We start from the raw sequence: 13,622 nt of genomic DNA, 5'->3' as shown, positions 1-13,622 counted from the left end.
TTAACTAAGCACTTAACTTAGTTAAGTTATTCACTTAACTAAGCACTAAATTTAAGGTAGTTCACTAAACTAAGCACTTAACTAAGTTATTTCACTTAACTAAGCACTAAACTTAAGTTTGTTCACTTAACTAAGCACTTAACTAAGTTAAGTTAGTTCACTTAACTAAGTACTTTGCATAAGTCATCTCATTTATCCCTCACAACAGCCCGATAAGGTCCTGTGTTAGGGTGGGCTGTGCGCTATAACAAAAAATCCCACAATCTCAGGGGTCCAAACAACAAAAATTTCTTTCCCACTCTTGCCACAGTCCAGTGTAGATGCAGTAGTCATCCACACTGACTAGAAACGCAGGTATCTTCCATCTGGTAGATCTGCCTTCCTTTCCAGCCAGTGGGTGAGAAGAGAGAGCCTGGAGGACAGCCTGGAGGTGGTGCATCTTCACCTCCACTCACATTCCATTAGCCAGGATTTGGTCATGTGGCCACACCCACCTGCAAGGGAGGCTGGGAAATGTAGTCTTGCTGTGTGTCCAGGAAGACACAGAAGGGATTTTGGAGATCACAAGGCAGTCTCCACCCCAGGTGGAACCTGTTATGATTTCCGTCTTGGAGGTAGAAAGCTAAGCTCCGGGCACTTGAGGAGCTTGTCATATCACGGGTCAGGAAGCAGACAGAGCTATGTTTGGGTGAGGTCGTGGAATCCATTGTAGGCTGCAGTCAGATTCTGCACCAGCAACCAGAAGCAAGGCTGGGCAGGGGCGAGTACTAATGACACCTAACACTTGGAAAGCACTCACTGTGGCCAGTGCTTGACAGCCTTTAACTCAGTCCATCCTCACCACAACCCTGGGAGGTAGGACAGTTGTTATCCCCACTTGACAGTTGTGGCGACTGAAGCTCAGAGAGGTTAAGTGAGTTGTCTAGGGTCACACAGTGGTAATGGCAGTTGTGGGATTTGAACACAACCTGTCTGCTTTCAGAGTCTGTGCTCTTAACCAGTATGTTTATAAAGGAGAACCCACACTGAGGAGTGAGTCTGAGATTAAGGGTCTCTGCCTGTTGTTTGTTTGAGCAAGATGATACTGTCTCAAGTCAGCTTGCATCTCACTTGTTAACAGCTTGTCCCTTATAAGAAGGAGGGTAAGCAGACCTGGTGCCTTTGACTCCCCCAAAACCAGTTCTGGAAAGTCCCAGCGCCCACATGTGTGGATGTAGGTGCTCTCGTCTAGTGTGATCGAAGAAACCTGCCATCCTTCTCTTGCAGTGGACACCCATGACTGTTTGCTGAACTCACTGGCTCCGGGGTCAGCCCCTGTGTTGTTTGTTTGCTCTGTTTGACAGATGCTTCTGGACGCTCCTCCCCTCCCCTCGCCATTCCCGATTTCTCTAGCACTGAGTGCCAGGTCTCCTTGATCCTCCAGTATGTGATCTCTGTGAGTCTCTCGCGAAGCCTGTGGTGGGTCCTCTAGATTGAGTCTGAGCTCCTCATTTCAGCTCAAAAGGTTTCTGCGAGCCCCCTCTTTGTTCCTTTTCTCGTTTCATCTCTGGCCTCGACATTCACATCCCAGCAACTCCAAAAGGTCGCTCCCAAGGCCTGGGAGCTCAGCTCCGGCCCTGCCTGCTTTCCTAGCCCAGCAGACTGAGGGCAGGGCCTTCTCTGTCCCTCGGACTCCTGAGGCCCTGTCTCTCTCCTTGCCCCAGACTGAGGTCCTCGGGTGGAACCCTCTAGGTGCTGGGGGCCCCTGGGACTTAGCAGGCGCTCACTGAAGTGCTGCTGGCGCCGAGATTCTGCACAGGGACGCTTGATGGTTTTGAGGCTCCCTGCTGTCTCTTTGATATTTCCAGTCTGAAGAATGTGTCCTTGCATTACACACCTAAACCACATGGACTCTCAGATTGCAAAGGACCCAGTGGCTGTCCCCACGAGGCTCGCCAAGCTTGAGTTGCCCACCTACTATGTGCCAGACACTGGACCAGGCGTTTTCCACATGAAGATCTCATTTGCTCTTCTCAGCATCTGCAAAGGCAGGTGTTCTTGTCCTGTTTTACAGATGGAGAAACTAAGGCCTAGAGAGTTGAGGCGGTGCCGTAGCAGCTGTTGCTCCTTTTTTCCCCCAAGAAGCCTCAGTGGGCTCTCAGTAGCCCCAGACATTCATTGTCTTACCTGGTTAGAAATACAAAGATGAGTAACACATAGGCTTCATCCTCAATAATCCCCAGTCTGTGGGCGCTAATGCACGGCTGGCATGGTGTTTCCCACTCTTTTGTTATCTTATTTAATCCTCACGGTTGTCCAGAGGTGGCAGTTGGTACCCACTGTAGAGATGAATAAACTGAGACTCGGAGAGGCAAACAGGTTTGCACAGCATCACAGGGCAAAGCCGAAGGCTGAGCAAGTATGTCTGATCCTACAGCCTGTGCTTTTGTCTATGCTGGTCCTGTAAACCTTTGCCTTCCCACCTGGGGAGGTAGACAACTACGCAGGTGGCCACATTGGTGGTTAGAGAAGGCTCCCAGCGGGGCCACCTCCCGAGTGAGTCTGGAAGGATGGGAGCCCCCATTCTGTCCCTTCTGTGTGGCTTGTCGTTCGTTGATGGTAGCATGAAATGGAAGGGCAATTGAGAGATCAGTGGAGATGGTCAGCAGCACTCGCCCACCGGCACCACCTTGTCTACGCAGCAGGGCCAGCAGGTGGGCTCGGAAGGCCGTTCGCATTGAGGCCCTCGGGGCTGCTTTAGGCTGCTCACAGTCTCCCCTGTGGCAGAAAAGTGAGGCCGGCCGGGAGCCCAGGAAGCCACCACTTTCCCTTTTGGTGTCAGCCACCGTGCTCTGCTGAACCTGGTGCCACTCTGGTTCCTCCCTGTCCCTTGTGGTCACAGAAATGTTAACATTGTCCATTCTTATCTCTTTCTCTCTTTCATGGCAATCATTTCTGAAACTCCAGGAATGTTGCTGATTGAGACACATTCTCGCTGACTGCGTCCTTTTCGGCTCCTTCTACTGAGCTCCTTCCTTCCACTTCTATTTCCTGAGGCGGAGGTGTTTCTATATAAGTCTAGTGACATATATTTGTCTTCCAAGCTCTAACTAAATGCATGCTTTAGGCTTATTACCGACCTGATAAATTTCTTTCCTGCGGCATGAACCATCGTCCTTTGGGTCATCATGGCCCATCAGTGACAACCAGAGCACAAGCAAGCACGTGCATAGTTCCAGAGGCTGAGAGAGCTGGGCCTTTGAACATCCATCCAGGAGCGGCTTGGCGTACAGGGGTGGGAAAGGAAGAGTGGGGGAGGCGGTGGATGGCAGGTCAGGGATGGGCTTGTCCGCGGTGTGGAGGAGGTGGGGCTTCATCTTGAAGGAGATAGGGACCTGTCACCTGGCCGTGACCATTACGCCCTAATTATTGGTGGAGAGTGGCTTGTTGGTAAGTTCTGGCGGTGACTGCACTGTGCTCTGTCTGTACCTGGGACCTTATCCACGTAGCTCCTCCAGAACGTGTGACAGCTGTGAACTTCAGAGCAAAGGGAAATTCTTTGGGGAGTGGGGTGCAGGGGAAACCACAGAAGGCAGGGCAGTGCGTTCTGCCCTTCATGACAGAGCAGTGTCTGTGCCCAGCCCTGGGCCACCGGGAGAGACACGCCTCTCTGCGTTAGTATCATGGTATTACTCAGGACCTGTTTGGCTGCCAGTGATGGAAACACTTTAGGTGTAAAGGGAGAAAAAGAAGGAATGTAATGGTTGCCATAACTGGGAAGTCCAGAGGTGGAGCTTCCCTTGGGGCTGCCAGGGTCCAGGCATTCGAGCATCATCAGTATGCTTGTTCTCCGATCCTCCTTTCTTTGTGGACCCACCACTCCACAAAGCGGAGACATGGCAGTACGTGGCCTTGGGCTTGTTGTCTTTACCCCACAACCAGAGAGGGAGAAAGATTCTTCCCCAACTTCTCCAGCTTGGAAACCTCACAGAGAGCTTTGTTTTCTAGGGCAGATCAGGTTCATCCCAGAGCAGTTGTCATGGCCGAGGTGTCAGCCCTGAAATGTACCTAGCCGGAGACGCCTGCCCACTCCTGTGGGTCTGGGGAGACGTGGGGAGGGGTGTTGGGCAGGCGAAGCCACACTAGGAACATATGGGAATTTAAGGAAAGCTGTGGACCCTCTGCTCGGAAAGATGCCCGTAGACACAGACGTCTGCTTGTGGTTCCCAAAGCTTATCTGACCCCAGGGAAGCATCCTGCCTTCGAGAGCTGGGACTGCTGCACACAGCGAGCCCAGGCCTCGCTAACAGACGTGGAGGCGCTCCGGGCTCTCAGCCTCCCCTGTCTTTGCTGTTGCAGGCCAACGAGATGCTCTTCTGCGGGCGGAAGCTCACTGCCCAGGAGGCATGCAGCCGAGGACTCGTGTCCCAGGTCTTCTGGCCAACCACGTTCAGCCAGGAGGTCATGTTGCGGGTCAAGGAGATGGCGTCCTGCAGTGCGGTGGTGAGTTCCTGTGTCTCCGTGTGTTTGTCCTTGCAATAGACCCATTTTACAGATGAGAGCAATAGGGGACTAATTGACCTGCCAAAGGTCATGCAGGGAGTGTGGGAAAGGCTCTGGGTAATTTAACAGACCCTGCACCTCGGTGTTGAGAGCTTAAATCCAGAGGAGACGGTCAACGTTGTTACACATTCCCCATCCTCTCCAGTTTGCAAACCTTACAGAAGAGATTTTTACTCTGGGATGGAATGTGTTGCCTTAGAGGAAAGTCCTAGACACGCACGAACACACAAAACGTTTATAGTTTTCAAGGAAGTGGAAAGTGAAGGCAAAGAAGGACAAAGGGTGTTAAACCGGCCGAGAGGCAGAGAAACAGTGCACGCTGTCCTTGTATGTCATTTCTCCTACCCGCCGCGCGCTGGGCCCATTGAAACGTCACCATTTGACTCTGAAGACGCAGGGAAAAATAGATAAATAAGTAACACCTCCGCAGAGGCGCCGGTTTTTAATTGTCGATTTCATCTCATAAAGTCACTCGGAGCAGAGTATGGAAATACCCCGTTGAAAGGTGCGAGGAGGCTGCCCCTAGAGCCATGGGCCGTTGAGGAAGTGAGAAAGACTCTCTGGGGGAGTGAGGCCCGGGCTCTTCCTGGCCTTCAGAGTCAGGGGGGTGCTGCGCTGGATTTATGGGCCCGACCCGAGAGCCTCTCTTCCTTCTCCCCGTCTCCCCTGAGCCCCCACCCGGCTGTTGTGCCTCTCCTGATCCTCCTCATCAGCCTCCGTTGGGCACCTTCTGTGTGTAAGCTCCGCCCCCTGGAAGCTGACAGAATCAGGGATGATGACGATGGTCCCGTACTTTGATGCACACTTAGCGTGGGCCGAGCACTGTGCTCATCTCTTTCAGTCTCCCTGATGACTACAGTGACCTACTCGTCCCACTTTGCCTTGGACTTGCCTGATTTTAGCACGGACAATCTCGTGTCCCAGGAAACCCCGTGGTCCTGGGCAAACAGGGTGGTCGATGACGCTAGGAGCAGCTGCAGAGAGAGGCAGGTGGAAATTCTAAGTGGAGGAGACGGTGTGTCTGAGGGCACACGTGTCCGAAAACCCATGTGGAGTTTAGGCAGTGGCTCATGGTGGCGCAAGCAGGTGCACAGGATGTTTGAGAGATGCTAAGACTGAGAAGGACGGGGGCAGAGAGAGGCCTCGAAGCTCCGGTGAGGAATTTGGCCTTTGGGCAGCGGAGGTTCTCAGGTGAAAGTGGCTGTTGAAGAGAGGCTGCAAGGAAATGTCTCCTGTGGACAGTTATGCATTCAGGAGCTTTGGGGTGATTTGCCCAAGAAAGGAATGTACTCCACGGTCTCTGGGAGGTGGTGGTGCTCCGAGAGACTCTTGGGTTGACAGAGGTGGTCTCGGCCGGCCAGCCCCTTAGCCTCCAGCCCCCGCTGAGGAGTAAGATCCTGGCCTTATCCACCCTGCTGGAGCAGGCGCTCCTGTCTTGCTTCTTCCTGTCCGAAAGCGCTCTGGGAGAGCGTCACCGAAGCCTTGGCATCAGCACTGGTGGAGGCCGGGGCCAGGACGCCCGATGCCTCACTTCCCAGCAGTGCTCTGCCACAGTGAGCCCGCAGTGCGTCCTCGGAATCAGCCAGATGTTTGCCAGCCACATCTGTCAGGCAGCTCTAGCTAACTCCTTCCCTGAGCTCAGGTCCTTCATCCATAATGTGACGATAAAAATACCTATCTGCGGGATTATCATGAGGAAGAAGTAAAAGAATGCGGGTAAAGTACTTCTCACAGAGCCTATTGGTTAATGGTGATTGCAGTGGCATTGCTGTTATTATTACTATGCTCACCACGATTGTCATTACTCACTATTATTATTATTTTACTATTAGCACCATTGTTACTACTATATGACTACTTTTACTGCTATTATCACTACCGCAATACTATGGAATTCTTACTATCATTACCATTGTCACTGCTATATTACCAACATTACCACTATTATTACAACTGTAATACTATAGTTTTATTACTATTATTGTCGCTATTATTACTCATTACTATGATTATTGCAGGTATTATTACTCATTGTTACTGTGAGTGCTACTATTATTACTGATGCTCTTAGTACAAAGCCTGAATAAGGGGCCTTGCTGTTGGGGTGAGTCACGTGGGTACTTTGACGCCCGTTAGTTCATTTCGTTATCTTACTGTGTGATCCCAACCATCCTGGAGTTCGGTATCATTACTCCTGTTTCACAGATAATGAAAAGGAAGCTCGGGGAAACAAAAGCAGTGTTTCCCACACTTTTTCACGACACCCATAGAAAATGATCCTGAGTTTATGTCACCCTTGGGTGAAGACAAAGCTGTTGCGGTCATGGGTAACGTGGGCCTCACTCAGCCATCCCAGGGATGAGGGCTCAATGTCTTGGCATGCCTGGAATCCATTCCTGGTATTGCCGGGGACACGGACCTGGGAAGCCCCGGAGCACAGGAGGCAGCCTCCTCTGGATTTGGACATGGGAAGGTTAATGGTGCCTCCTAGGCCCCGTCGTTCTTCTGGAGCAGATCCCCAGGGCTGGCTAACAAGCCTTGTGCGTTTCCCTTCAGGTGTTAGAGGAGTCGAAATGCCTGGTTCGGAGCTTCCTGAAATCCGTGCTTGAAGATGTGAACGAGAAGGAATGCCTCATGCTCAAGCAACTCTGGAGTTCCTCCAAGGGCCTGGATTCCCTCTTCAGCTACCTGCAGGACAAAATCTATGAAGTCTGAGACGCCGGGCTCCCTTGCCCCACTGCCCCAGGGCACCTGACTTCCAGCTCTGCCCGTGTTTCAGAAATCGGAGCACAGCGTATGCCCGGCCAAGCAGTGTGTCCAGGTGTCTCTTCCTACCTGGGGCTGTGTCCATTTCCTCGTGTTGTTCGGTTGCTCCTCATTGGTTCGGTTTCGTGTAACAGATGGGAAACGCAGCATACTTGGCCTCCCCCGTTCCTCCTCCCTACTGGCTAGAGAGCTCTCGAGGGCTATATCTTCCCAGGCCTCTGCCAGGTATGGCTGTCCTGTCCCCACTTGCTGAAATGCACCATCCTGGTCCAGGAAGGGGAAGACCAGTTTCCCCCATCCTTCTGCCTCAGGCTGTGTCTACACAGTGCCTCTGATTTGGAGACTCGGCTGTCTGGCTCTCTCTGGTTAACTGCAGATCTGGTGACAGGGGCCCATCAATCTTAGGGAATTTCCAGACCAATGAGCAAAACGATTGTGTAGAGCCAGCCTCAGTTTTCTCTCTGATGCAAATCTGTGTGACTTTTAGGGCTTGGTCTTCAAACCCAATTGAGTGATTTACGAACCCAGATATTGTACATTTAGGAATGTTTTGTTAAATATATATTTTTAAAATGATGTAAGTGGAAATTCTGATAATTTATGTGTATTATATGTAAAGCTAGTTTTGCAAAAACATGAACTACTAGGGAAATGTTTTTTCTTTAATCAGACTTATTTAATTTATTTATTTTTGTTTGTATATTATGATATCTGTCGTTCACACAGATATTATTTTCATACTGCCCTGGACCAAATCCTGTACAAGGTTTATGCCGTTTGGTGCATTCTAGCAATGAACCATATAGAAATAAAATTCAGAGGGATGAAAACAGAAGGATTTCTGTGGTTAAAAGGAACAGATCTGCACCAGATCCTCTATGTGTAAAATGGTTCTCAGCTGTAATAATTGGATACTTGTTCTTAGCAGAAATCATGGAAGAGTTTTCTCTTCATTCACATCAGGGAGCAATAATCAGGGATGAAGTCTCCTGCCCCCAGGCCCTGGCTGCATGGGGACCCCAGTGTCTGAATTTAGACCGCCAGCCCGAAGTCCTGGGACAGCTGCGAGGAGGGACAGGTTTGGGTGTGGGTTTAGGTTTTGGTTGGTGAAGAGAAAGGTAAACATCAAGATTAGAGCAGAGAAATAACAGGAGCATGTTCTGTATGAGTTTCAAACCTGTTACAGGCTAAGGATCCAGAGAGAGTTAGATTCTCAGAGTGGTGGGATTTTTCCATTTCATCACTGCTCGAGTGTTCTCAGAGCTCCTTTGCTCGTCCCATCTTCTCTTTCCCTCTGTTAGTCTCCAGCCTCTTTAGACCCTCCCTTGCGGAGAATTGAGTGGAGCCATAAGAGTTGGGTGCAGCTGGGGTTGGGAGCTGAGAAGAGGAAAAGGTCTTTGCTACAGTTCTCTAGCTCTCTCTGGTCCTTTTTCCTCTCTTAAAGGTGGCCAGATGCAATGGGCCAGCAAGTAGAGAGGATTCATAACCCTGAGCTTTGTGTTTCCAAGAACGGGTTGAGTGTCTACACTGTGGCTAGAGACATGGTCCTTTAGACAATGAAACTGAAGCTTATCTGGACTCTTAATTCTTAAGATGGCCTTGGTTCCCTCTGTAGGAAGCCTCTCTCCTTTTGAGTTTCCCCATGACGTCATGAGGGTAAGGAAGAGGAGGCTTCTCGCCTTCTCCTCCCTTCTCTTCCCGTCTGTGACATCTTGGCCACGGGGAGCCGGCAGTGGGGTAGCCAGCTTGGCTGAATCCACCCAGAGGAAGATGGAACTGAAGTCCTGTGTCCCCTCCCCTTCGTCCATGTGGGATCCTGTAGGAACTGCAGACCTAGACTCTAGGGAATTACTATGGGGAAACACCTGCTTTTGCCAAATGCCTGTTGTCACGGCTCCACTTGGGTTTTGTCTCTTCCTCTGAGGAAGCGAACGTATGCTTTCCCGAAGCCCCCAGACAAACCTCCTGGTGTGTTGCGGCAGATAATCTCTTCACCATTGCTAAGCCCTCTAAAGAAAGAGCCCCTTGCTTTCTGTGTACCTTCTGGGGGCAGCTGTTTGCCATCTGTAGAAGCAGTGCCAGGATTCTGGTTCAAGATGGAAGAGGATGTTTGGAATTCCTTCTGAGCAATGTCTGTCTTTGTTCCTTGCTGAAAGAACCAGAAATGTTTTAGCTTTGGACATATCACAAACCCAAGCTTCTAAACATTTCAAGGATCTCTGATGATAAGGCAGGAACGTGAAACCATTCCTAAGGTGGAATTCCTGTTGTTAATTTTAGGTTCTGGATAGAACAGGAGGTGTTTTAAAAGACAGTCTGTGTTTTGGTTGTTTCCATACAGTCACTCCAAGAGGATGTTCCACACGTTGGGCCAAAGTTGGTTAAATCTGTTTGCTTCAGGGTAGACTGAACCATTGAATTTCTCATCTTCTGGAGAGTTGTTTTGATAAGGTGTAGATGAAATCCAGGTAACTTACAGGAAATTGACCTGGGATGGAAAATGGCAGACCTGTGGGTGTGTCAGGGTTTATCCTAGTTGCTTTCTTGAGGCAGAGCTCAGGCTTTCACATTTCTTCTTCTACCCTAGCACCCTCTCTCCACCCAGAGGATACTTTCTGCCCCCTCTCTCTCCTGCTTTTCCTCCATCGTACCCCATGTCTGTCACTTCCCAGAGCCTGGGGCAGGTCTTTTAGGAATGCTGCCTGGTCTTGGCACCCCAACCCCAGAGTCACCTTTGGGGGTGGAAGAGCAGCTATAGGTGGGAAGTGGAGGGTACCTCTTTTGTCAAGGAACCTTCTAGACAATCCACTCCTTGACATCCTGCTAGCCATGCATTGGAACTCTCCTTCCCTCTCTGCTCCAGCCCCTGATGGTTAGTTCCCAGCATCTTCAGCATCTTGTAGTGGAAGCATTGAAGTTAACAGCCCTGTTCCAAGAGGTCTTGGGAGAACTTTGCTGAGGTGGCCAGGGTCCCTCACTATTCAGAAGTCACAGCCTAATGCTGATGTACCCACGTGTCCCTTCCTGCTTTGAAATAATGTCTGTGGGTGAAATCATCAACAGTTACCCTCTAAGAATGAAATTGGATAACTAGAAGGTAGTAGAGAGTCGATTTAAAATATTGTTCTTCTTCAGTGTAGGTTAACCTAGGAAATGTTCTCTCTGAAGCATGGAAATATGTTTTTCCCGTATGAAGTTTAGGATGTGGATGGAAAAATAATAATCACAATAGATTTTGGGCAATGCCACTGTATCTCTGAATATCCACATTTAAAAATAGCCTCAACTGAATGCTGAATTGCATTTCCCATTATTAATTGTTGTTTTAAAAATTTTTTTAACTTTTTTTAAATTTGAAATTTAGTCACATTCATGCAATTTTCCAATCTAATTTCTGTGGAAATTTTTTTTAACAAAGAGAAACAAATGGAAACATCGTCAAATCTTCCTAAGTGAATATTTAAAATACAGAATTGCTTCTCTTCTGTGTTTCTGTATTCAGATGCTTAGATCTGTTGTATATATTAGTTTAGACACTCTTACTAATATACACAGTATTTAAGACTCTAAATGAGATTTCTTAAGGATTTTATTTTATTCTCTGTAAATGGTTTTGTATAATCTTTAAAAATCTACACTTTGCCTTTGTAGATATTTAAGGGGAGCCATTTGGGGGTTGTCTTGCATGTATATTTTTTGTTGTAGATAAGTGTTGCTTAGTTATTTCTGCAAATTTTGGTTGAAATGCTTACAGACTTTAATACAGTATATATTTTCAGAATATAAACTTTTATATTTCTGTGGTAAGTTAGGATATGCGTTTTAGGCAATCTTTTACATTAATATCACTTGTTCTTTCAAAAAATAGCACACTGGTTTGGTGCCAATGGTTTTTTTTTTCCCCCCCCCCCCCCCCCCCGTTAGACTCTAATGCTCTTATATTAGTAGAGAGCAGGTTAATTTTCTTTTCCTCAAAGGAATTGAGTTTGAAAATGTATTGAATTTGTGAATAAGCCTTACCATTAGGATCGGTAAATTTTCCAACCTTTGCAACTACATATATAGTTTAAGATCTCCCCATAAATTCTCACTGTGTGGCAGTTGATGAAGTTTGTGAACCGAGCCTAAGCTTTTTGCAAAAAAAAAAAAGGGTAATACGGGTTGTTTCTTCCAAGCACCGTAAGCCATGTTGGTGGACTCAGTGTACTCTGTAAGTCATGGCTACTCTGAAGAGTATGGTTGAGTTGATGGCGCCCGGGGCCAGATAGGCACCTTGGTGATTGTCTATGGCCATACAAATGGACTGAGGACAGGTTTTCCAGAGCCACCTTTGTACTATTCACATGGTTTGGACACGGTCACAGGGAGGGCTGCTGGTCCCTCATTTGTTCTGAACAAATGGCATTTCCTGCTCCTGACCTTGGCAGTTGACCCCAGGTTCCTTGCGGATGACCTGGAAGCTTCCAGCCTGGCTGAGGTCAGCACTCCTTGAGAGAGGTTAACAAAGTTTACATGTGAGTCTTACTGTGTAGACAATCTGAAGTCGATTTCAGTTGCATAATCAGCATTGCCATGTGTCCTGAGTGTCTTATCAATGAGCTGTGTGTGTGAAGTCATACTAAACCTGAGTTTAGCAGGGCAAGGCAAACTAGATGCCGAACATACACATCCACTGAGTCCGTCTACCCGGGGGTGCTTTAATGGAGCATAAGTCATGGAGCTCATTGGTGGCGCATCCCTTTGTCTGGGACCTGATAAAACCAACTAGAATTTGGTCTTAAATTTTTAAAAAGTTATGAGCCCTTTTGAAGGATCACCCTTCCATAATTACCAACCGATTCTCCTTACCAAGGCTTTAAAGATGGTCTTGAGACCAGGGCTATCAGTATGTCTAAAGTCAAGTTATTTGGTTCATTTCTAGTAAGTGTTCATAAAGTCAACTTATCTACCATTAGAATGGAGATTTGCTTCAAATGTTTGCAGTGTGTGTGGCAGTCAGAAAAACTGACATCTAGTTTTAAGCTTCAGCTCTGGCATCTCCATGGGTTAACCATGTCTCATTGGCCCAACACCTGGCCTGATGCTGGAGCCCATTGAGGTGACTCTGGCAAGTTTGGAGGGTGTAGAGTTTCCCATCTAGTATTTAATTTGTCCCTGTGCCATTCGTTCCAGCTTGAAGTCATTTGCCAGTGTCCATGTTGACAGGATTGTGAAACCAAGGACCAAAGAATTCCATTAGTCCAACAAAGCATGAGTTTCATAGATTGTGGGCACAGGTAGGTAGATATGTGCCTGTTTCATGGCACAGAGAAACTGCTCCCTTCCACCAACCTCATGCTCCCCCTGGCTGGCCCTCCAGAGGGGTCCGTTGTCACCTTGAGAAGGCTCTGAAAGATGAGTTTCTCAGATGGAGACTCTCTGTCTCAGGTGGGTGTTTCTTCTGTGCAGTCCCAACCTTTATCCATGTCATCAAAAGTGGAGGTCTGGCATTCTTCCGGCTTGTCTGACCAGTGTGGACTGCTCCATCTGGACAGAAACCTCCAGTGAGACTTTTTCGGATGTGTCTACACTGAGCAGCGATCCTGCAGTTGCCAAATTTCCACTTCTCTTTGTTCTACATCCACCCATTCCAGTTCCTATTTGGCATGAGAGGAATTTTCTTCAGTTCTCTCACCAGGTGATGCTCCATTCCCATTCACGATGCAATCGTTGATCCATTAACCAGTTGAGAAATGATTGATGATGAAGAAGTGGTGTTCTATTGGTAAGGCTTATTACCAAACTTCTGATAATGAAGCATGCTACCAAAAACGGATCCAGTCCCCCCCAGGAGTGTTGGGGTTCGATCGTGGATGTAGCACTCACACCAAAATCCAAGGAGACCATTGCAAATTAGGCTACTCATTTTATTTTGCCAGGTTATCATAGGAGAGTCTTTAACTAGTCCTGAATATTTGTAAGTATGAGTCCTTCATAGAATTATAAAGCAGGTACAGCTCACCCTTTCTCACCACGTTGTAAATATTTCCCAAGACTGGGTGCAGTACTGAGGGATAATAATCTTCTGATTTATCAAATGCTGACTGTTTAGAGCAAATTGTACACTCTCTTTGTGAATGGTCCTGTAACGTGTATGAACACATTTCTGGGTGCCTTAGAAGTTGTATTTTTCATGTGTGCTAATATGCAGTATTTATACATTGTGAGAAGCTGCTTTGAATAAAAAGGTTGAAACTTCATCTGCCTTGGCTCGTGTTCCCCCTTTTGCAGCCTGTATGTGAAGTTCTCAAGCAGGTTCTGTGGTTTCTGAACAG

The 13,622-nt window shown here is 48.0% G+C and overlaps 1 protein-coding gene across 1 annotated transcript in view; it reads left to right on the top strand.

The window, feature by feature from the left end:
* The window catches only part of CDYL2 (chromodomain Y like 2), a 157,165-nt gene extending 143,618 nt beyond the window's left edge, over nucleotides 1–13,547 (top strand). Inside the window, exons 8-9 of the mRNA XM_046682054.1 lie at nucleotides 4,339–4,482; nucleotides 7,099–13,547. Of these exons, the coding sequence (XP_046538010.1) occupies nucleotides 4,339–4,482; nucleotides 7,099–7,257 (303 nt within the window). The 3' untranslated portion in view covers nucleotides 7,258–13,547. The remainder of the gene's footprint in view (nucleotides 1–4,338; nucleotides 4,483–7,098) is intronic.
* Nucleotides 13,548–13,622: the final 75 nt, after the last annotated feature.

This window comes from Equus quagga, chromosome 13, assembly GCF_021613505.1.
Source record: "Equus quagga isolate Etosha38 chromosome 13, UCLA_HA_Equagga_1.0, whole genome shotgun sequence".
NCBI classification, from domain to species: Eukaryota; Metazoa; Chordata; class Mammalia; order Perissodactyla; family Equidae; genus Equus; species Equus quagga.
Note: the sequence above shows the minus strand (reverse complement) of the source record. Positions and strands in the feature narration are given on the sequence as shown.